Genomic DNA, 22127 nt, shown 5'->3' with positions numbered 1-22127 from the left:
TCCTGAGATATTTACTATCAAATCCATCAACTAACAGCATCTTAGCCTCTGTCAGTTCAATACACTTAGATAAATTGAAGTTTGTAAAGTGCTTTGAAAATATAAAGTGTTATGTAAGTGTTCAAGTGGGGGGCTCTTCTCTGAAAAGTTGCTCTGAAAATGGCCTGGGGGTGTTCCTTGTTTGTGAGGTGGAGGAAGCCCTATAAAGACTTCTCTATTCTCTTATTCGTAGGAGATTTAGCCTCCATCATTGCCTGGGTCATTGCCTTTTCTTTCTGATCCATGAAAATACCCAAGAGATTTTATTTCTCTGTACCCTTAGCAATGTCTGTTTGGGTCCATACTCACACCTGTCATTAGCACCTCTTGAAATGCTGCTCATAAGTGCTCCAGAGGTTCCTTCCAAGCCTTCCTGAAAACCATCATGGTTTGCAGCACAGATTCCTAGATGCTCTTTCAGCAGACAGTCCATCAGTCTCTGGAAAGTGGCTGACGGATCTTGTAATCCAAAGGGTATTGTTCTGGTCTAACAACCCCCCGGGAGCATAAGGAGATGGATTATGAATGCTGTCTCACTGTGTAAAGTTGGGTCCAAGGGTATCTATCAATAGCCTTTGTTAAGCTCTGTTATTGCAATGTTCTCTGCCACGCTAAGCGGGACTGAAGTGGCGTATAGGCTGGTACAGGCTCTCTGCGAAGTAGTGAATTTCAGCTACGGTGCTCAAGCCAGGCAGAACTTCCAAGTAAAGCTGGACTGGATCACTGATTTGTTAGTATTATTATGGAATTACACTTTACTAACCTGTAAACAGACAGACCAAATTGGTGATTTGATAGGCAAAATATAAAGAGCCTGTTCTCATGCTGGCAGCCTAGGAGCTATTCAAAGATGCCGGCCTGGGGATTTTCATGAGGAGCTGACATATAGTGATGTGGGTGGAACAGCAGTGATGCAAAACTCACCAGGTCTGCAATCAAGCATAGCAAGCAACTTTCAGCTTCCAAAGAGAGCATTAAAATGCTTTGCCTATTCCCTGCCAGAGTCAGGTCTTCCTTTTTAATGGGCATGGTGGATTTGCATAGCTGCTGTTCGCAAAATAGCAACACTTGGCAAGACCCTGCCCTTGTCACTGTTCAGTGATAAAAGCTATATTAACAGAAGACAAAACCTAGTGTTAAATCTACACTCAGTGGGTTCCTCTCAATAAAGGGACATCACTCTAGGGCTGAGAGATGTGTTGATTCCTTAGCTCCTATTTATGCTGCCCATCCTGTTTTGTTATTCAGCGTCTTTCGTAGTCATAGATAAAGCAATCACTGGTTGTGAGTTTCCATAGGTGTTTAATAAATTTAATCTGCTGCTTAAACGTGGTGATTTGCGTTACCAGGATAATGGATGAATGGTGTGTTGTCTAGGACTAATGAAGGATTAGTATGCACTATTACTAATCATGATGCCAAACCTCTCTCAGTGTATTGCCTCAGAGTGAAGGCCATTTCACCCACACAGAGACCAAGCAATCAGGTTCTGGGCAGAGAGGAAGGGGGGAGGCGGCTGTTGAGGTGAAATCCACCTGACCTACCCAGAGCCAGGCTCTGGGCCTCCACACGGCCAAACACCCCCGAATACGGGCACACACACGCACTGGGCAGACTCGGCATCATTTGTACGAGGTGCTAAAGCCACCGGATGCAGACAAATGGGCATCCTGTGAACCAGCTTCCAGCCTGTTCCCATCACAGTCCTTTGTGCTGGCCTACATGTAGCCATCTTACACAGCGAACAAGGCTTTCCATGCTCAGGGCTGCTAACGCTATGGCTCTCTCCTCCCACAGCCCTGAGGCAGGGCTTAGGTTGTGCACTAGGATGGATTTTCTTCCTCACTGAGCCTGCTTGAGAGGGTGAGAGGAGCAGGATTTGCCCTCTGTGGGTCCATATTTGTAGCCACTATTGGTAGACAGCAAAGGGACAGGAGAGTCTGCGACATTTTAGATTCTAAGCAATTTTTTTTAAAACCCTCAATAGCAAATATGGAGCCTGACTCCCCAACAGGTTACCGCAGATTCACACCCACATAACTCCGTGGATCTCAATGTCCTCGCTTGTAAACCTGGAATAGTGTAAGGGAAATCGGACCCAAAAAAGAGGTTAGAACCTTTCCAAGTGTGGAAATTATGTCTAGGAGTTCCAAAAGTGTGTCGTTCTGGCTAGAATTATTCATTTACATGTAGTAGAACTAACGAGCACCCCTCTGCAGAGGCTGGGGAATGACAGCCAGTAGGGCAGACACATATGGCTAAATTCTGCGGCGCCTGATCCTGAAAGTCAGTTCCAGGTTTGCTCAGTTGAGGACTGCAGATCTTGGCACACACATAATTTAAACTGAGAAATTTGGATGGAAAAATGTTGACCCAGATTAATTTTTCAAAACTTTATTTGTCAAAGAGGCAGAATTAAATACGCTAGTGTGTTTATTGTGGCCAACACTGATCCAAATTTAGCACAGTTTCTGTCACATTAAAAAAATGACCTCCAATTCTTTAATCAACAACAGATTGTTCATCCTGTTTGTTAAGTCAATAGACCTAGTGCAGATGAGGGATAGCTAAAAGCATCTGTCTTTTTGTTCTCTTTTTAAAAAATTAATCTCTTCCCCCAATACAATTACCGTGGAGGAGAGACAAGATTTTTTTTTAAATAAGGGCCCAATCCTCGGGTTGCAACCAGTTGCACCCCCTTTATTGTTTGACAGATTTTAAGGCCTAAGATCCTCACCCACTGATTCCTGCATCAGCCTCAGAACTTACTGCTGAGCTAGAGCAGATCCTTTAGAAAGACGTCGCATCTTGATGTCCCGGCCTTTTCTCTCCTATCTCTGGCTATGTCCAACTGCAACAGCCCGCCAAGTAACTATGGAGGGGTGGAGGGGTGGGTGGCTCGTGTATGCATATGTGTGTTTACCACTGAGTCATGTGGTGGTATTTTTGCTCCCTGACTGGACAATGACAGTAGTGAACTGAGCACGTATTCCTGAACGTCCAGGAACACCCTTCTCCACACGTGACTGTTCATGCAAAGACCAGCCAGACATTTGTGCCAACCCAATTCTGTTCCCATGGGCAGTGAATAAGGAGGGGTAGGAACACAGCTTAGCTTTCCTAATGTGAATGGCAGTTGGCGAATGCCATTTTTGCAGTGTCCAGCCTGCTCTGTTTATGGCCCAAATCCTGCCCATAATGACCATAGGGAGCAAGAGCAGAGTGTCCTGCAGCTCAGGACAAGATCCTACAGGATACCTCAGGGCAACATGCCGGGGCTTTGCTATCTCTCTGACCAGTAGCAGAGAGCTGGCATTTGCCAGTGATGACAGCGTGCAGTTCTCACTAGAAGCTGAGGGCGACCAATTACCATGCTTCAAAAACCACATCCCCCTTGGGGAGAGGGATCTATTATGCAGGGTACAGCAGCCAGCCAGCTCTCCTAGAACTTTCTTGAGTGCTCATTGCGGCCTGTGCCCTGGCAGCCAAACCCCAGTGTAGTGCGGCCAATGCCCTTTTTCTACCTGCATGCCGGCAGGATTCAGCTAAAAATCTGGTCGAGGAGAAGGGGACACAGTGTGAAATGAAAATGCAATGGGGCTTAGAACAAAGGGAAGTTCTGCTCTACACAGGGCTGGATCCTTAGACTTAGCCAGCCAAGAAGAGACATGTGATAGACACAGCAAAAGACACTGCTGGGCCTGGGTATGAATGAAACATTGACCACATTTCCCAGAAGCAGTGACAGAGAACCCCTGCCCAAAGCCACGTTTATCTATGCACCCAGCTATGCAAAAGGCAGAAGGCAGATCCTAACTGATGCACCCGCAGAACACAAAGATCAACTCCTATTTGTCTCTGGGTGTTTTATATTCCAAAGGAAAGGAAGCTGCCCTATATACAAAGTTATAATGTTACGGTTAAATGAGCCACCTAAGGACTTGATCTTGCTCCCATGGAAGGCAATGGCATGTTGCCTTTGACTTTAGTGTGCTCAGCACTGGGCCCTACAGGATCATGGTGGGCAGCAGGGCACATCAGTGTCAGGTGTTTCAAAGGTACCGGAGAGCTTCCTGCGTGCATTTGGGTTGACAATTGACGTCAATGGTAGTTTTGTCCTTAAATTTCAGCAGAACAAGGAGGGAGATGTTGGATACTCTAGGATAATATCTGGGCGCTTTCTGGAATCAGAAAGTTCGGATGGACTTTTCAGACCCAGATTTTCAGTAGAGAGAGGCCCAGAAGCATGTGTAAGAATTCATGCAAAACAGCACCACTTTTCCATGTGCAATTACTGTAATTGCATGCAGAGTTCTTGAAACTGTGTGTACTTGATTATTATTTATCATTGTTTGTGTTGTGGTTTGTGTTGTTGTCTCTAAGAGCTCTAGCCATGGACCATCCTCATTGTGCTAGGAGCTGTACAGAGACAGAACAAAAAGACTGTCAATGCCTCAAAGATCTACAATCTGAGTAGCAATTGGTTTATACCAAATGAGTATTTGGGAGTCTAGCCATTTGGGTATACAGCTGTGGTGAATGCATGAATGAATGTAGGTGTGCAATTGCATACACAACTTTGGGAATACACAAGGCTCACTGAAATATTAACCTTTCATGTGCTATTATATTCTTACCAGTGACTTTGTCAAATCACCTGGCAGGGTCCCATATTTAATCTTGTTCAACGATTCCCGTATCAGATTTGCTCCACTTAAAAGTTATGAATTGCTGGGTTTTTTCCCTAACTGCCAGCCTTGCAAAGACGGGCTCTGAGAGCGGGCAGAGCTCTTCCTCCTTTGTCTAATGGTGCCTTTCCTCAAATCTCCGTGGTCAGCAGTTCTGGCTGCAGGCTGCGGCATTGGCCCCAGCACAGGTCCCCCAGGTGTCTTGTCCCCGCGCTGCTAGAGTCAATTCTAGCTTGTGGCAAAGCGAGTGACCGCCACAGCAGCAAATCGCTGGTGGCATGAGGAAGGTGCGTTATTCCAGTCCTTCCCCGGGACCTAACTGCCTTTTAAAACAGGAGCCAGGGTCTCCGAGGCTACAGGTCAGCAGCAGACTGTGTTACTGTGATTGTCCTCATGTTACAGGGCTACACATAACCCATTTCCTCCTGGAATTTCTGCCATTCCTGCTGTGATCCCAGAGGACACAGCATCTCCAAGTGATGTCCAGGCTACCCACCGAGAGAAGCGCGTTCGTCCTTCCCAGGGGGACACGAGCGAAGCTAACTCCCTCCTCTCTCGGGTTTTAGGTTCTCTTCTCCCTGCTTGCTCTAGAACTGTTATTTACTCGCCTTGGAAGACTGGAAACGCTGTTACTGTAGCTGTGAAGAAACACTCACGTGTAACTTACTGAGCCGCCAAATGTAAACAGGCCAAATAACCTGCCTGTGCCCCACCTCGGCGCCAGGGGAGAGCGCGCCCCGCTCCAGGCCTCCCAGCCCGGCGCGGGATTACACCGCTAGCCCTCACGCAGGGCCAGACCACTTTCATTCCAGGCTTTGGCGGCGCTTCTCTCCTGCCTGCTGTCAGTCCCCATGATGGCGGGGCTTGGACAGTGCCGGAAACCTGGCTTCCTCAGCTCCGAAGTGCCGGGCTGCTGCTCCCTACCTCCTGCGCGCACCGAGCGCCGGGCTCAGCGCCTGGCTCCCCGCGGGGAGCAGGTGCTCGGGTGCTTTAGGAGCGGGGTTTGGTTTGCAGGCGCGCAGGCTGGCTGGGGCGATTCCCTAGGGTGCGGGCGAGGCAGTGCAAGCGGGGCACAGGGAGAGCCCGACAGTCAGCCTGCGGTTTAACAGTCTCTAAGGTGCCACAAGTACTCCCTTTCTTTCAGCTGGCTGAGAAAATCCAAAAGCTGAACCCGAGGGAGCCCAGCCATTCTGCCCACTGAGCTAAACTGCAGCCGTGTCTGGCGTGGGAGCCATGGGCCTGGGCTGAGGGCAGCTGACAACTGACTCTCTCTGCCTGTGAATGGCAAAGACACTAACGGAACCACTGGAATCGGCCAGGCTCTGCGAGGACCCTTTCTACAGCTCCGCAGTGGAACCGGAGCATTGGGCGCTGTCCGTGCGAACGCGGCGCGCTCTTGCGCACAGAGGCACCGGGGACGCAGAACGCTGCTCTGGACACGCGGCGCTGCGGGGAAGGGGCAATCGAACGGGAGCAGGTCTTGAAGAATTGGAATTAAACTAGTTCCTTGGGCAGTGTCCCTCCTTTCTCAGTACATGCGAACGCTCAGGGTTAGAAATCGGAACCGCACCTGGGTTTTAGCCTGCAACCCTTTCCCTTTGCTGGCAAAACACAAACCTCCCCTGCCTACCTTCAGGCCGAGCCTGGGGGCTGTGCATGGATCAGGAGCTGTTTTCACTACAGCCTCACCCTGGAATCATAGAATATCCCTTGGAAGGGACCTCAGGAGGCCATCTAGTCCAACCCCCTGCTCAAAGCAGGACCAAGCCCCAACTAAATCATCCCAGCCAGGGCTTTGTCAAGCCTGACCTTAGAGGTTTTTAAGGATGGAGATTTTACCACTTCTCGAGGTAACCCATTCCAGTGCTTCACCACCCTCCTAGTGAAATAGTGTTTCCTAATATCCAACCGAGACCTCCCCCACTGCAACTTGAGACCATTACTCCTTGTTCTGTCATTTGCCACCGCTGAGGCCAGCTGAGCTCCATCCTCTTTGGAACCCCCCTTCAGGGAGTTGAAGGCAGCTATCAAATCCCCCCTCACTCTTCTCTTCTACAGACTCCATCCCTCATACAGCCCCCTGGGCAGGAACCAACAAGGATCTGTAGAGGGAAGGTTCTAATGTTGTCAGCTCTAAAGGTGCTGGATCCAGGGCACTGTTTACAGGTTTGGGCGAGATCTAGATTACAGTGTACTGAAACAGTGACTGTCCTGGGTCTGTAAGATCAGGCCCTTCATATCTGCGTTGTTCCTGTGAGTGGAAGGCGGCGGTTTGCCGCCCAGAATCACAACCCCCTTTCCCACCCGCTCAGGGTCTGCCCCCGGCTTTGCCCTGGGGCTTGGTGGCTCCTTTGGATACCCCAAGCGTTTATGGCAGCTGGCACCAACAGGGACTGATTTTGCTGGGCGGCGGGGGGGAGGGCAAGGGGGGAAGCAGGCTGCCTGCCTCTCTCCTGCTCTCCACTTGAAAAAATGTGTTTGCAATGCTGGAAAGAAAACCAACCCCCCACCAACAAACGGGTGTCACCTCGCAGGGCAGTATTTATTCTTGTCCCTAATTCATAATGATCAGAATCCATCCGCAGCCCAGCACGCTCTGCGGAAGGAACCTGATACACGGTGCGTTTGTGTGCGAAGATACAGAGCCTCCCCGTTGGCATCCCCAAAGCCACGTTGCTTCAGTTTCGTTGGGAATAGCTTCCTCCTCCGGTACTGTACAGCACCGTGCCCCGGGGGTGTGTTAATGTCACCGTCTTGTTAACAAGGAAGAGACACACACGCAGCGCTGGGAAATCGGAGGAGCAGAGGTAGGGCTGGGGTCGGGTTTTGCATGTGTTCACACCGCAGAGTTGGACCGGACTGTCTGTCTTTTGAAAGCATAAAAGGAAGGGGCCTGTTCGGTCGGGGTTGTTCTCTGGTTCATTACCTGGGGTTTTAAAATACACCGCAGGGGATGGCGCCTGTGCCTTATTTTTCATATTTAATTTACTAGGGAGAAGTCACTAAAAGCCACAGGTTGGCAAATCTCCGAGAAAGTGCAAAACCCGATAAAATGGTGCGAAAACCGGGATCCAAACCCAGATGTCCTGGCCGCGAGTCTAAAATGTAAGGTAAGAGCATGGAGCTGGAGACAGGAGCGGTGGCAGATGACAGAACGAGGAGTAATGGTCTCAAGTTGCAGTGGGGGAGGTCTAGGTTGGATATTAAGAAACACTATTTCACGAGGAGGGTGGTGAAGCACTGGAAGGGGTTACCTAGGGAGGTGGTGGAATCTCCTCCCTTGGCTGGGATGATTTAGTTGGGGTTGGTCCTGCTTTGAGCAGGGGGTTGGACTGGATGACCTCCTGAGGTCTCTTCCAACCCTGATAGTCTATGACTCTGTGACATCAGAGAGACAGGGTGGGTGAGGTAATATCTGGGATTGGAGCAATATCTGCTAATTAACAAGACTAGAACAGAAGGAAAGTTCTGAGGAGTAGGCTGGTTCAATAAAAGATCATTCCTCACCCAGCTCGGCTCTCTGGTGCCTACATCCGCTGTGCGCAGGAGTGAGAGATAGCCCTGTACACTCCCCCCCCAGACGGCATATATATACGGGGCATTTCAGCACTGCATGAAATAGGTTATGGCCTGCAGACAGAAAAGTTTAGGCTCTGGTCACTTTAACTCATTGCAAGCGAAATGCACTGAGCACAGGGAATCCGTTTGAACACGACCAGCCTGCTCCTCGTGTCGATCTTAAACCGTTCTCCCTGCTTGGACACGGGTTCGGCCCCGCTTTTCCGCAGTTTTGCGCTCCTCCTACTCCGCACAGGTCCCAGCCCAGCACCGAACGAATCAGATGGGGGGGGGGGGGCCTGGCGCGGACGCGGATTTCGTTGCTGTGTGATTCGCTCGCCGCGGTTCTTATGGCGCCGGCAGAGTTTTGCCGCTACCGGCCGGTGGGGCCCTGAGCCGAGTGAGGGGCGCTTCAGAAACGCGCATCCCGGCGATTATCATCCATGCTCTGTTCACGCAGCTGTTGTGATTGGCCGCGGGGCCCCCGCCGTGCCAGGCGCTGCGCAAACCCAGGAGAACGCTCGGGCCCCTCTCTCCAAGGAGGCGCCGGCCGCAGGGGATCCGAGGCCGATTGTAGGGGTCCGATCCCCGGCGGTGCAAACCCCGGAGGGTTCGGGGACTGCGCTCCAGGACACAAGGCGCTATTTCAGGGTTACAGCCCCGGGGCGCCACTCTCGGGAGGCGCTGCCAGAGCAGTGGGGGAGCCCTGGGCACGATGTCCTGGCGCCGGGCGGGCTCCAGGTGCCTCTCCCCAGCCCAGGGCGCCCCTCTCCTGGCGCTTTGCGCTGACCCAGCGGAGAGCTACGCGCCAACCCCGCCTGGCCACGCTCCAGCGCTTCTCCAGAGCGCAGCTGTCCACGGGGCTCCCGAGCCTGAGCGCGGGCATGGGCCCAGCTCCGGGCTTGGCAGGAGCCGGCGTGGCAGGTGATCTGCTTTGCGGGCTGCCGGCTCCTGTCCTGCGCCGCGCCCATTCCGGAGTCAGGCGTTACCTGGGAAGGTGCGGGAAGGGCTCGGGCATCCCCCCGGCTGCCAGGGCGCTGGGCAGGGCAGCGCCTTCCTGCAGGTGCGTCAGGGAGGCTGGGCCCGGGACCAGCCTGTCTCTTTAAGGCGCTGGGGGCGGAGGCCCGGGCAGGTGGGAGTGCCGGCTGCCAGGTACGGCAGGCGCAGAAGGAGCCGGAGGACGCGGCTCAGCAGGAGACATAAAAGGAGGGAGTTCCGCCCCCACGCCTCCTTTGCCGGGCCGGCGAGGGTACCTGCGCGCCGGGGGCTGCGGCCATGGCATACCCCTAGTGCAGCGGCGCCCCTCCGCCCCGGGCTCCCTGCCCAGCGGCCAGCCGGGCACAAGTTCATGGTGATGGGGGCAGCGGCTCCCGCAGCCCTGGGTCTGGAGTCACCGTCCTCCCTGCCCCCGGCGGCCCGGGCACCGAGCCTCCGCCGCGCCCATCAGCAGTGAGTGCCCGCGCTCCTCCTGGACTGAGCTTCAGGAGCCCCCCGGGCGCAGCTGGGGCGCCAGGGGCAGGCGCCGGTCGGGGATGACGGCGGAGAGCCAGCAGCCCCTGTGCGGGGCCAGCCCAGCCGAGCCCGGTCTCCTGATCATGCCCCCGGCGAAGGCGCAGCCGGGGCCCCCCGAGGCGGGGCCGCGGGGCGCCGGCCGGCGGCGGAAGCGGCCGGCACAGCGGGGCAAGCCCCCGTACAGCTACATCGCGCTCATCGCCATGGCCATCGCGCACGCCCCGGAGCAGCGGCTCACGCTGGGCGGCATCTACCGCTTCATCACCGAGCGCTTCCCCTTCTACCGCGACGGGCCGCACAAATGGCAGAACAGCATCCGCCACAACCTGACGCTCAACGACTGCTTCGTCAAGGTGCCGCGGGAGCCGGGCCGCCCGGGCAAGGGCAACTACTGGGCGCTGGACCCGGCGGCCCGCCGCATGTTCGAGAGCGGCAGCTTCCTGCGCCGGAGGAAGCGCTTCAAGCGCAGCGACCTCTCCACCTACCCGGGCGCCGCGCCCGACGGGGCCTTCGGCGCCCCCGCCGCCTGCTACCCCGCCGCGCCACCCGCCCCGCGCCGCCTCTTCGGCCTCGGGGGCCCGCCCGGCGCCCAGCTCGCCCCGCAGCCGGCCCGCCCGCTCAGCCCGGAGCTGGCCCCGGCCCCCGCCAGCTCCTGCGCCTTCGCTGGAGCCGCCTACGCCAGCCCGGGCTGCGCCGGGGGCCCCGGCCCCTACCCGTACCCGGGCCCCGGCGCGCCGCTGCCGCTCACCCAGGGGCCCTACGCGCAGGGCAGCGGCCAGCTGTACCCGTCCGGCCGCCTGGCCCTGTCCGCCTCGCCCCAGCTCGGCGGCGACAGCCGGGACTTCTACGGCCGCATGTCCCCCGGACCCTGCCCGGCGCTGGCCCACGGCTACAGCCCCGGCGCGCAGCTGGGCGGCCCCGGCGCCTACCTGCGCCATGCGCCCTACCCCGGCGCCGTGGAGAGGTTCGTCCCGGCCATGTGAGGGGGCCCGGGCTGGCGCTGGAGCGGCCGCCGGAGGGACAGAGCCGCGCCCGCGGGAGTGAGGAGCCGCGTCCCCTGCGGCAGGGAGCCGGCCCCATGGGCTCCTCGGGGCCATGGCTAGCCCGGGCCGCGGGGCGGGGCGGGACACTGAGACCGAAGCCCCCGGCCGCGGCCCAGGACAAGGCGAGTAGTCAGCGCCCAGAACTGTGCTCCTGGACTCGCCCGGCGTGGGGAGCCATGGGGCGCGGGGCTGTTCCCCACATCGCCTGCCTCTCCCTGTCCTCGCTTCCCGCCGGGGCCCTGCGGGGTGCAGGGCAGCACCGAAAAGGGAGAGGGATCCGAGCTGTGCCTGCAGAAGACCCAATTCCGCATGAACCATAAAGTCATTCTGGCCCGGACTCATCGGTCCCTTGACTCCCGTTTCCTTCGGATCCCAAAGAGGGGGGCGGGAGGGTCAGCGGTTCTGTTCCTAATGGCCTTGGACATGTCACTGCAATAAATGGCTCTGCCAGCAGCATCGCGTGGGGTTTTCATCTTTAAAGCCAAGTTGTCCACTTGTCTTCACTGGTTTTAGGCAAGTAGCTTAACCTCCCCATCCCCTGAGCTAATTTGTGACCTCTCCCTCATTAGTCGCGCGTGCCCCAGGTCAGCTTTCCGCTCCGCTCCTTCCAGGGCAAGGGCCGTGCGAGTTTCCAGAGCCGCTGCGCGATCAGATCATTCTGGGTTTGATTAATCTCCCGGATTAAGTTCGTGAGATCCTGTACCCTGACCGCAGACAGAGCCTTCTGCCCTCCAGTCCGGTTAGTGAATGGGAAATCAGGCCGGAGACAAAGCCCACTGAAATCAGCCTTTTGGAAACAGGGTTTTACTCACTCAGCGCTGTTTGGAGAGGCAGCCCAGACGGACTGGTTGTTTGCCTCAGTGAGTGGCGCACCTTTGCGCTCGGCGCTGCACAGACCGGTTGGGCTACACTACACAGAGACCTCCCCCCCCCCCCAACTCGCTGCCGTGTCTACATGGGGAAGGCCTACTGGTGCAAACTAAGGGAGGTGAATTAAAACGATGCCGCTATACAGGTGTCACCCCCAGATGGGTGCGCTTAGTAAGGTGTAAAAGTGCGGTTTCTGTTTACTTTGTTGTGTGGGAAGGGGCCTAAATTAAATTGAAAAAAGCCACCCAGCCGGAATGGGTCCGAGTGTCCAGCCGGGGGGAGATGCCAGGAGCACTTTCCCTTCACAGATAGGGGAAGGAAAGCGAGGCCCAGAGTGGGAAAGAGACTTCCCGGGGTCACCGTCAGGATTAGACTGTCGGGCGCTGCCCGCCGGGCCAGGCTGCGGCTCTGTTTTTGTATTGCCCTCGTCCATTTTGCCGCAAGCCCACACCGGTCAATTGGTCTTGGGGGGCTTCCCCCGAATTGTCCCCAGCATCTAGCACTAGCCTGCTGGTTTGCAACGTCTGGGGCAGCAACGCGCTTTGGAAATGCCAATGAGTATTTGTGACGACTATGTACAGCCCCGAGTCTTTAGGAGCTGGCAGCAAATTGCTCTCCGCCCCACACAGCTGGATGTCTAAGGGCCTGATCCTGGTCCTAGGTGCGCAGCGGAGTTACTCTGTTCAGCTGAGCAGTCCCGCTGACGCCAGGCTCTTGCTCTAAGAGGGACGTGTACTGTGTGTCCTGCACCCAACGCGCCCCTTGAGTTCAGTGAGTGATCATTTGAGTGCACAAGGGATGCGGGCAGATTATGGACCCCACCCCACAAAACTCTTACTCACTGGAGTAGGCCCATTGACATGAATACCATAACTCCCTGAGCAAGGATTACTCACCTGAGCAACGAGTGCTGGATCCAGCCCTTTTCTGGTTTGGGAAATTTTTATCTGAAAATGATGTTTTCTGCCTGCCCAGCCGGAGACGCTGAAGTTCAGAGAGCAAGCGCTCCGCGGTGCTCTGAAAATCAGCCCCCTTTACCGCGCATCACAGTGGGTCCCCGCCACGCTTGAAAATCGTACCCATATTTGAAATGCTTCACTGCTAGAAACGTAACAATATAGTATAATCTGTCGGAGAAAACCCAGCCCTCCGAAAGAGAGAAGAAGGTTCCTTACCTGGATTTACCCAATATTTATACAAGCAAAATCCTGACCGTCTGTAGTATAGTCATTCAGGCCACTCAGCCATCGCGGATCGAGTGTGTTGAATTTGCGTGGGAGTTGTGGGATACCGTTCGGGACGCTGAAGGGGAAGGGGTTTGAAATCCCGGTACAGTTGATCCCAAGGAGCGAGAGCTGCTGAAATTCCGGCTCAGGACATGAGCCACGCCCGACCGCTGTCACTGCATCCCTGCTAGGGCTGATGCCAGCACCGGCGGGAAGTGCGCCCCCCGCTGGAACTCCCGTGGGCTAGGGCAGCCGGACGGGTTTCAAACCCGGCGGAACGCAAAGCCGCAGGAGGAGACGGGAAGCAAACAGGGTGGCTACGTACCATGCTTTTTCACTTACAATAGGGAAACGCGGCCACTCAGTGGCATCTGAATTGTATGGTTCTGACTCAGGAAAAACTCTCGCTAGAAGCCCAGTACGCTACTAGCTAGAGAGCGGGGCAAACTTTTTGTACAAAACTGTTTGTTTTTCAAAAAAACAACCAAACAAAAACCAAACAAAACAAAAAAAACAACCAACCAAACAAAACCAAACCCCACCGCCCCAGCTGGGGCAGCCTGGCAGTATTCCCGGAAGTTCTCAGTTTTGCCAAATCATTTTGGTCAAAAATAATTTAAAAAATGTTTACAAAATAAATCAAAACGTTTGGTGTTTGACATTTTGGGACGCTATTTCTGGTTTCTGGTTCAGAAAGGCTCCAGTTAAATGTTTCTTTTAATTCTATTTTAAAAAGTCAACAACCTTTTCAAATGCTCAAAATTGAAGCAAAAGGTTTTGGGTTGGGTTGAACAAAACGTTTCGTTTGGCCCGAAATGATTGGTTGAAATGATTATGTACTTTCCAGTCAACGGAAATTGGCAGTGAAATGAAAGTCTGTCTCTGTCTCTGTGCCGGCCGGGCATTCTCATGACCCCCCTCACCGGCGTGTCAGGGCTGCAGCCTGTGGCGATCCTCCCATTGACATGCGGGGCAGTAGGCCGGGCTGCAGGTGAATCCTGTGGCTTCTGGGGGCGCAAATCTGAATGAAACCGAGGGAGGTCTGAATCCTAGGGCCAGTTACACTGAGGGCTGCAGGGGTGGAAGGAAGGGGAAGAATTCGGCCAAGAGGGTTTAATGAAGTCAGGAAGGCCGGGCTCAGAAGGAGTGAACCCCTTGGCACTGCTTAGCATCACCGCAGCATCCTTCCAGGGGCCTGCTGCTTCAGCCACTCTGCTGAGTTTGTGATTGGTTGGTAATTAAACCCAGGCTGAAAGAGAATCGCCATTTCGGACAGACCCCGCATGCCAGGCCAGGCCATGGACTGTTCATTGGGTACATATGATGATGAGAGCCTTCACTTTGGGTACTTTGGATTGTTGGAAACATTGGAAAGGTTTTTCAGCTCCCGTGAGCCCCACTTGCACCTGTCTGTAAATTGCCTTAGTTTTGCATTAAAAGGCCCCAGGCTCCACGAGTGTGACTCCAGTAAAGTCAACTGCACTGTGCCCATTTACACCAGCTAAGGATCTGGCCCAAGGGCTTTAGAAAGCTGGGTTTGGTTGGATCAGACTTATAACCAAAGTCTTGCGGTTATAAAACAAAGGGTCCAACCTGCCAAGGGGACCCCTGGTGGCGCTGGAGGCTGAAGGTTGTGGCCCTTGGGTATGTGCCCATGAACTGGTGCCACGCCCACTGGCATCCGCCCTGTCACTGCGGAGTGCCAGGAGGGGCCTCCCGCGCTGCCCTGCAGCCCTGGGTGGGGAGCTCTGGGGAAAGCCCCGCACCACTGAGCAAAGGTGGGCCCTGGCCTGCTGCAACTGCTCACTGGCGCCCCCACGGGCTGCCTGTTGCCCTGCCCTAGAGGAGCAGAAAGAAGCTGGCTGCCCCATGGTCTGCTCCCACCGGGCTTCAGAAACCTCTGGGAGAGCAGGACACAGGAGCTCCACGGGCTCTGCCTGAGCCTACCCAGAGTGCAGGCTGGCTCCCCTTCCCCACACAACCGCTCTGGGCAGCCCAGAGCAGTGGGAAAGAGAAGCTGAGAGCAAACAGACAGCTACACTCCCCGGTTCTCTGCCCAGACTGGGCTTGAGCCAGGGGCTGCTCTAACTTACTCCAGCTGGCCAGGGGCCACCTACCATCTGGAGACAGCTGAGCACAGCGCGCTCCAGGCCTCCTCCTCCTGCCCTGTCAGGGTTCCCTCCCCACTCTGAACTCTAGGGTACAGATGTGAGGACTCGCATGAAAGACCCCCCTAAACTTATTTCTAGCAGCTTAGGTTAAAAACATCCCCAAGGCACAAATCCTTTGTCCTTGGATGGTATGCTGCCACCAGAAAGTGGTTTAGACAAAGAATTAGGGAAAGGACCACTTGGAATTCCTATTCCCCCAAAATATCCCCCCAAGCCCTACACCCCCTTCGTGGGAAGGCTTGAGAATAATATACCAACCAAACAGGTTAACCAGATTCTTAAAAAACAGAACTTTATTATAAAGGGGAAAAAAGTAAAAGAAGCACTTCTGTAAAATCAGGATGGAAGGTAACTTTACAGGGTAATCAGATTCAAAACACAGAGGATTCCCCTCTAGGCAAAAATTTAAAGTTACAAAAAACAGGGATAAACCTCCCACTTAGCACAGGGAAAATTCACAAGCTAAAACCAAAAGATAATCTAACGCATCTTGCCTTATTTACTTACTCTTTTTTGCACTATTGAGACTCATTTTAGTATGATTTTAGGAGAAGTTTTCTGACCTGATGCTTCTCTGCTTCCCCAGAGAACACACAACCAAAGAGCACAAACAATGTCTTCCCCCTCCCCCCCAGATTTGAAAGTATCTTTTTTTCCCCTTTGGTCCTTTTGGTCAGGTGCCAACCAGGTTATCTGAGCTTCTTAACCCCTTATGAGCAAGGAGGAATTCTAGGCTACCCTTAGCTGTATGGTTATGACAGACCCCCCAAATCACAGATGGTGCTGGACAGCCTGTGCCACACTGGCTGTGATTTCTTCCTGGAGCTCTAGGAGAAAACAGAATTAATAAGATGCATGCACCTCTGGATAGACTACTGATTACATAAAAACTAACAATAATTTCCACGTTTCAAGGGCAATTTTAACCAGTGGATTCTGGGAAACTTTCACGGGAGAGTGCATCAGCCACCTTGTTAGAAGCTCCTGAGATGTGTTGTATGTCGAAATCAAAATCTTGGCGAGCTAAACTCCACCAAAGAAGTTTTTTTGTTATTGTCCTTGACGGTGTGAAGCCACTTCAGCGCAGCATGGTCTGTTTGCAGGTGGAAATGCCGTCCCCAAACGTATGGGCGTAGTTTTTCCAGCGCATAGACGATGGTGTAGCATTCCTTTTCGCTGATTGACCAGTGGCTTTCCTTCTCAGACAGCGTTTTGCTGATAAACACGGCAGGATGGAACTCTTGATCCGGTCCTTCCTGCATTAAAACTGCTCCCACACCACGCTCGGATGCATCTGTGGTTACTAGGAACGGTTTGTCAAAGTCTGGGGGCCTGAGCACAGGGTCAGACATGAGTGTCGCTTTAAGCTGGTTAAAGGCCTTCTGACATTCTTCAGTCCACTGAACTGCATTTGGCTGTTTCTTTCTGGTTAGGTTGGTCAGTGGGGCAGCAATCTGACTGTATTGCAGTACAAATCGCCTGTAATATCTGGCCAAGCCTAAGAAGGATTGGACCTGTTTCTTTGACTTTGGGATGGGCCACTTTTGGATAGCATCCACTTTGGCCTGTAGGGGGCTGATAGTTCCTTGACCCACCTGGTGTCCAAGGTAAGTCACTCTGTTTAGGCTTATTTGATACGTTTTTAGCCTTAACAATTAATCCTGCCTCTCGTATACACTCGAAGACCTTCCAGAGATGCTCCAGGTATTCTGCCCATGAGTCAGAAAATATGGCCACGTCGTCAAGATAGTCTCCTAGCAGGATTGGAAGAATCTGCAGTTGCCTATCTATAAGTTTCTAGAAGGTGGCGGGTGCATTTCACAGCCCGAAAGGGAATCCATTAAATTCATACAGCCCTACATGTGTGGTGAAGGCTGACCTTTCCTTAGCAGATTCATCCAGCGGTACCTGCCAGTACCCCTTGGTTAAGTCCAAGGTAGAGATGAACTGGGCCCGTCCCAGTTTCTCTAATAGTTCATCTGTGCGTGGCATTGGATAGTTGTCTGGGCGAGTTACAGCATTTAGCTTACGGTAGTCCACGCAAAAACGTATTTCCCCATCTGGTTTGGGAACTAGAACCACTGGAGATGCCCATGCACTGCCAGGGGGCGGATTACACCCATCTGTAGCATGTCCTGGATCTCCCGTTCTATAGCAGTTTTAGCTTGAGGAGACACCCGGTAAGGTTGGGCTCTAATTGGGTGAGCATTACCTGTGTCAATGGAGTGGTATGCCCGTTCAGTAAGTCCTGGGGTGGCTGAGAACATCAGCGCATAGCTAGTGCACATCTCCTGGATCTGCTGTCGCTGCATACACCCAAGGGTCATGGAGAGGTTCATCTCTTCCACGCCACCAGCACTTTTCCCTTCATAGTAGACACCTTCAGGCCACTCCGCGTCGTCTCCTCCCTGGGCTGTAAACTGACAAACCTTTAATTCTCTGGAATAAAAGGCTTTAGAGAATTAACATGGTACACTTTCGGCTTTAGGTTTGAGGTGGGGAATGCTATGAGATAATTAACAGCTCCCAGGCGCTCCTGAACCGTGAATGGCCCTTCCCACGTCGCTTCCATTTTATGGGCCTGGAGCACCTTCAAGACCATGATCTGGTCCCCTACTTTGAAGGAACGCTCTCTGGCATGTTTATCATACCAGGCTTTTTGCTCTTTTTGAGCATCTTTTAGATTTTCTTTAGCAAGGGCTAAAGAGGTTCGGAGGGTGTTTTGTAGGTTGTTTACAAAGTCCAGAATGTTAGTTCCTGGAGAAGGTGTAAAGCCCTCCCATTGCTGCTTCACCAACTGCAATGGCCCCTTAACGTTGCGGCTATATGCAAGTTCAAATGGTGAAAACCCTAAACTGGGATGTGGTACAACTCTGTAGGCAAAGAGCAACTGCTGCAACACTAGATCCCAATCATTGGAGTGCGCATTTATAAATTTATGTATCATGGCCCCCAAAGTTCCATTAAACTTCTCCACCAAGCCATTTGTTTGATGGTGGTAAGGGGTGGCAACCAAGGGGTTCACCCCATGAGCTTCTCACAGGCTTTTCATGGTCCCTGCCAGGAAATTAGTTTCCAAATCCGTAAGGATGTCGGAGAGCCAACCTACCCTGGCAAAAATATCTGTTAGTGCCTAGCACACACTTTTAGCCCTGGTGTTGCTTAGAGCTACTGCTTCTGGCCATCGGGTGGCAAAATCCATGAAAGTCAGTATGTACTGCTTTCCTCTGGGTGTCTTTTTCGGAAAAGGACCCAGAATATCCACAGCTACTCGCTGAAATGGAACATCAATGATGGGGAGTGGCTGGAGAGGGGCTTTGACCTGGTCTTGGGGCTTTCCCACTCTTTGGCACACCTCACAAGACAGGACATAAGTAGAAATGTCCTTGCCCATTCCCTCCCAGTGGAATAACCTCCCCAAATGGTCTTTGGTCCTGTTCACCCCAGCATGGCCTCTAGGATGATCGTGGGCTAAGCTCAAGAGCTTTTCCCCGTACTTAGTTGGAACTACCAACTGTCTCTGCAGATGCCAGTCTTCCTGGTGCCCACCAGAAAGAGTTTCCTTGTATAAAAGTCCTCTTTCGGTTAGAAGAGCTGAGAGGTGGTGGGTTGCTCCATGCTGCCATCCAAGCTCTCTGGAAGCTTTCATCTGCTTCCTGTTCAGCCTGGAACTGTTCCCTTGATGCTGGAGACATCAGTTCCTCACTGGATTGTGGACTTGGGCTTGGTCCCTCTGGAAGCGATGCAGGTGATGGGGCTGTTTCCATTGACTCTGAACCGCTCGCCGCTGGGACACTATGTTGGGGTTCAGGCTCCGGCTGAGTCTCCTGTGTAGGGTTATCGGCTGCTGTTGCCAGGGCAGGCTCGGTGGTGCCCTCTGGTGTTGCAGCTGTAGACGGGGTTGCAAGCGCTGGACTCAGGGCTGGCAATGGCTCTGGTGCTGATTGCTTCGCCAGTTCCGGTTTTGGGACTGGCTCTGGCTGGGTCTCTGGGACTGGATCTACTACGGCCGTTGCAGCCGTTGGCAGGGGATCCGGTTCCACCACCTCCATCTGGGTCTCTGGTAACACAGACTGGGCCCTGGTGGAAGGATTAGGAACAGGGATAGGTGTGGAAGCTTGTTTAGCCTGGCTGCGGGTGACCATTCCCACCCTCTTGGCCAGCTTTACCTGGTTGGCCAAGTCTTCCCTCAGCAGCATGGGGATGGGATAATCACCATAGACTGCAAAAGTCCACGTTCCTGATCAGCCCTTGTACCGGACAGGCAACTCGACTGTAGGCAAGTTTAAAGATTTTGACATGAAGGGTTGAATCATCACTTGGGCCTCTGGATTGATGAAATCGGGGTCCACTAAGGACTGGTGGATAGCTGACACTTGTGCTCCAGTGTCCCTCGACGCGGTGACCTTCTTCCCGCCCACACTCACAGTTTCCCTTTGCTCTGAGAGTACCTGGGAGGCATCTGGGCCTGAGGACCTTTGGTGGGACCCCGGTGCAATGAACTGTAATCTGTTGGGGTTCTTGGGGCAGTTGGGCTTCAAATGCCCCAGCTCATTACATTTAAAACATCACCCAGCTGACGGGTCACTGGGGCGAGGTGGGTTGCTGGAGAACGGTGTGGTGGGACGATAAGGTGTCTGGGGTTTTCCTTTTGATGTAGGTGGGGCCTTGGGTGGCCCCCGGTGATAGGGTTTTATTTCGGGTTGCCCCTTCTGATATCTGGTTCAACTGTGACCAGTTTTTTTTCTTTTCTGCCACCTCCACCCATTTGGCTCCAATCTTCCCCACCTCAATTACAGTTTTGGGCTTCCATCTAGGATGTACCTTTCTATTTCCTCAGGAACACCCTCTGAGAACTGCTCCATTTGCATTAGGAAAGAAAGATCTTCCAGAGATTTAATGCTTGCTCCTGATATCCAGGCATCCCAATGTTTCACGGTGTAGTAGGCGTGTCGGCAAGATGCACATCTGGTTTCCACTTTAGGGCTCTGAACCGCTGACAGGCAGGCTTGGGTGTTCGTCCCATTCTGATTCTGGCCTGTTTTTTAAAAAGTTCATAACCATTCATGTGTTCCTTCGGCATTTCAGCTGCCACCTCGGCTAAGGGTCCACTGAGCTGAGGCCTCAGCTCTACCATGTACTGGTCTGTATAGATGCTGGACCCAAGGCAGGCCCTTTTGAAGTTTTCTAAGAAGGCCTCAGTATCATCACCTGCCTTGCAGGTGGGGAACTTTCTGGGATGGGAAGCGGTACCTGGAGAAGGATTGCTAGGGTTGTCTGGTATATTTTGCTTAGGCCTTGCCATCTCTAACTCCAGTTCATGCTTCCTCTCTCTTCCTTGTGACTCCAGGGCTCTCTTGTGGGCAGCTTCTTCTGCCTCCATAGTTCTCTTGTGGGCAGCCTCCTGTGCATTTATTTCTAGTTCTCTTAATTCCATCCGTCTCTTATGTTCATTTTCTTTCTCTTGTGCTTCTAGTCTAGCCAGCTCTAGTTTATTCGCTGCTTCACTGGTAGTCATTTTTCTGCTTTCTTGTGATTAACTCTAGCTATACCTGAGAGTTAGAAAGAAAAAAAAAAAACACTTGTGAATTCCCCTGCAGGAAGTGAACTCAGGCAGAGAAAAAAACCTCCAGGTGCTCACAGCTTAAAAAAAAATCACCTCCCTGCTTTCCAAGCAGCCAAAAGGGGGGAAAAAATTGTCCTTTTAAAATCCTACTGTGCTTTTGGTTCAAAATGATCCTACCACTCTGCCACCAGAAAGTGATTTAGACAAAGAATCAGGAAAAGGACCACTTGGAATTCCTATTCCCCCAAAATATCCCCCCAAGCCCTACACCCCCTTCCTGGGAAGGCTTGAGAATAATATACCAACCAAACAGGTAAACCAGATTCTTAAAAAACAGAACTTTATTATGAAGAAAAAAAAGGAAAAGAAGCACCTCTGTAAAATCAGGATGGAAGGTAATCCTTTACAGGGTAATCAGATTCAAAACACAGAGGATTCCCCTGTAGGCAAAACTTTTAAAGTTACAAAAAACAGGGATAAACCTCCCTCTAGCAAAGGGAAAATTCACAAATTGAAAACAAAAGGTAATCTAACGCACCTTGTCTTATTTACTTACTCTTTTTGCACTATTGAGACTCATTTTAGTATGATTTTAGGAGAAGGAGTTTTCTGACCTGATGCTTCTCTGCTTCCCCAGAGAACACACAACCAAAGAGCACAAACAAAGCCCTCCCCTCCAGGATTTGAAAGTATCTTCTTTCCCCATTGGTCCTTTTGGTCAGGTGCCAACCAGGTTATTTGACTTCTTAAACCCTTACAGGTAAGGAGGAAGTCTAGGCTGCCCTTAGCTGTACGGTTATGACATGCCCAGTATGCCTCTGGCACCAGGAGCTGCAGGGAAGGACATGTAGGGCCCAGCTACGTCGGTGGGGACTTCCCTACGCAGGCAGAATCCCATGCAGGGGCCTGTGCAGGGGGTTTCTGCAGCACCTGGGCAGCGCAAAGGGGGGCAGGTCAGCCAGGGAATCTGCCCCAGAGCACTGACTGCGGCAACTCGGCTTTTGGGAACAACGGGCCTGGCCTCGCTCTGAACAGATGGGACAGCACAAGTCTGAAGGGACAGTTCACGGCAGTGGTAACACTTGGAACCAAGAGGAAGTTTAGCAAAGGTAAAATGTTTGTGTGTGTGTGTGCGTGCATGTGGATTGTGTATACACATGCATGTATAGGTGAGCGTGTGCTGTGTGCATGTGAGAGCACATGTATGTACACGTGTGTGAGAGAGCATGTGTGTCTGTGTGCGTACGTGTGTGTGCGCTAATGTATGTGAGAGAACACGCATACATGTGTTATGAGCGTGTGTGCACGTGTGAGTGTGCATGTGTGTATGTGTGCATTGGTATGTGTGCTTGTGTGAGAGTGCATGTGTGTGTGCACGTGAGTGTGCATGCGTGTATGTGTGCATTGGTGTGTGTGCTTGTGTGAGTGTGCCATGTGTATGCATACATGTGCAC

General features: G+C 52.9%; 2 protein-coding genes across 3 annotated transcripts in view; one reads left to right on the top strand and one right to left on the bottom strand.

The window, feature by feature from the left end:
- The first annotated feature begins 9817 nt into the window (after positions 1–9817).
- On the top strand, positions 9818–10780 carry FOXE1 (forkhead box E1). The gene has a single exon (XM_073346326.1). The coding sequence runs from the start codon at positions 9818–9820 to the stop codon at positions 10778–10780; it is 963 nt and encodes a 320-aa protein (XP_073202427.1).
- Positions 10781–18358: 7578 nt separating this feature from the next.
- The window catches only part of HEMGN (hemogen), a 44055-nt gene continuing 40286 nt past the window's right edge, over positions 18359–22127 (bottom strand). For both annotated transcript variants that reach the window (XR_012159192.1, XR_012159191.1), the window contains one exon: positions 18359–20659. The gene's annotated coding sequence lies outside the window, so the exon portion shown is untranslated. The remainder of the gene's footprint in view (positions 20660–22127) is intronic.

This window comes from Lepidochelys kempii, chromosome 5 (assembly GCF_965140265.1).
Source record: "Lepidochelys kempii isolate rLepKem1 chromosome 5, rLepKem1.hap2, whole genome shotgun sequence".
NCBI lineage: Eukaryota > Metazoa > Chordata > Testudines > Cheloniidae > Lepidochelys > Lepidochelys kempii.
This window is presented reverse-complemented; position numbering and strand designations above follow the sequence as displayed.

Coding starts and splice junctions, on each gene's coding strand:
- FOXE1 (XM_073346326.1), top strand. CDS start 9,818: ATGACGGCGGAGAGCCAGCAGCCCCTGTGCGGGGCCAGCCCAGCCGAG.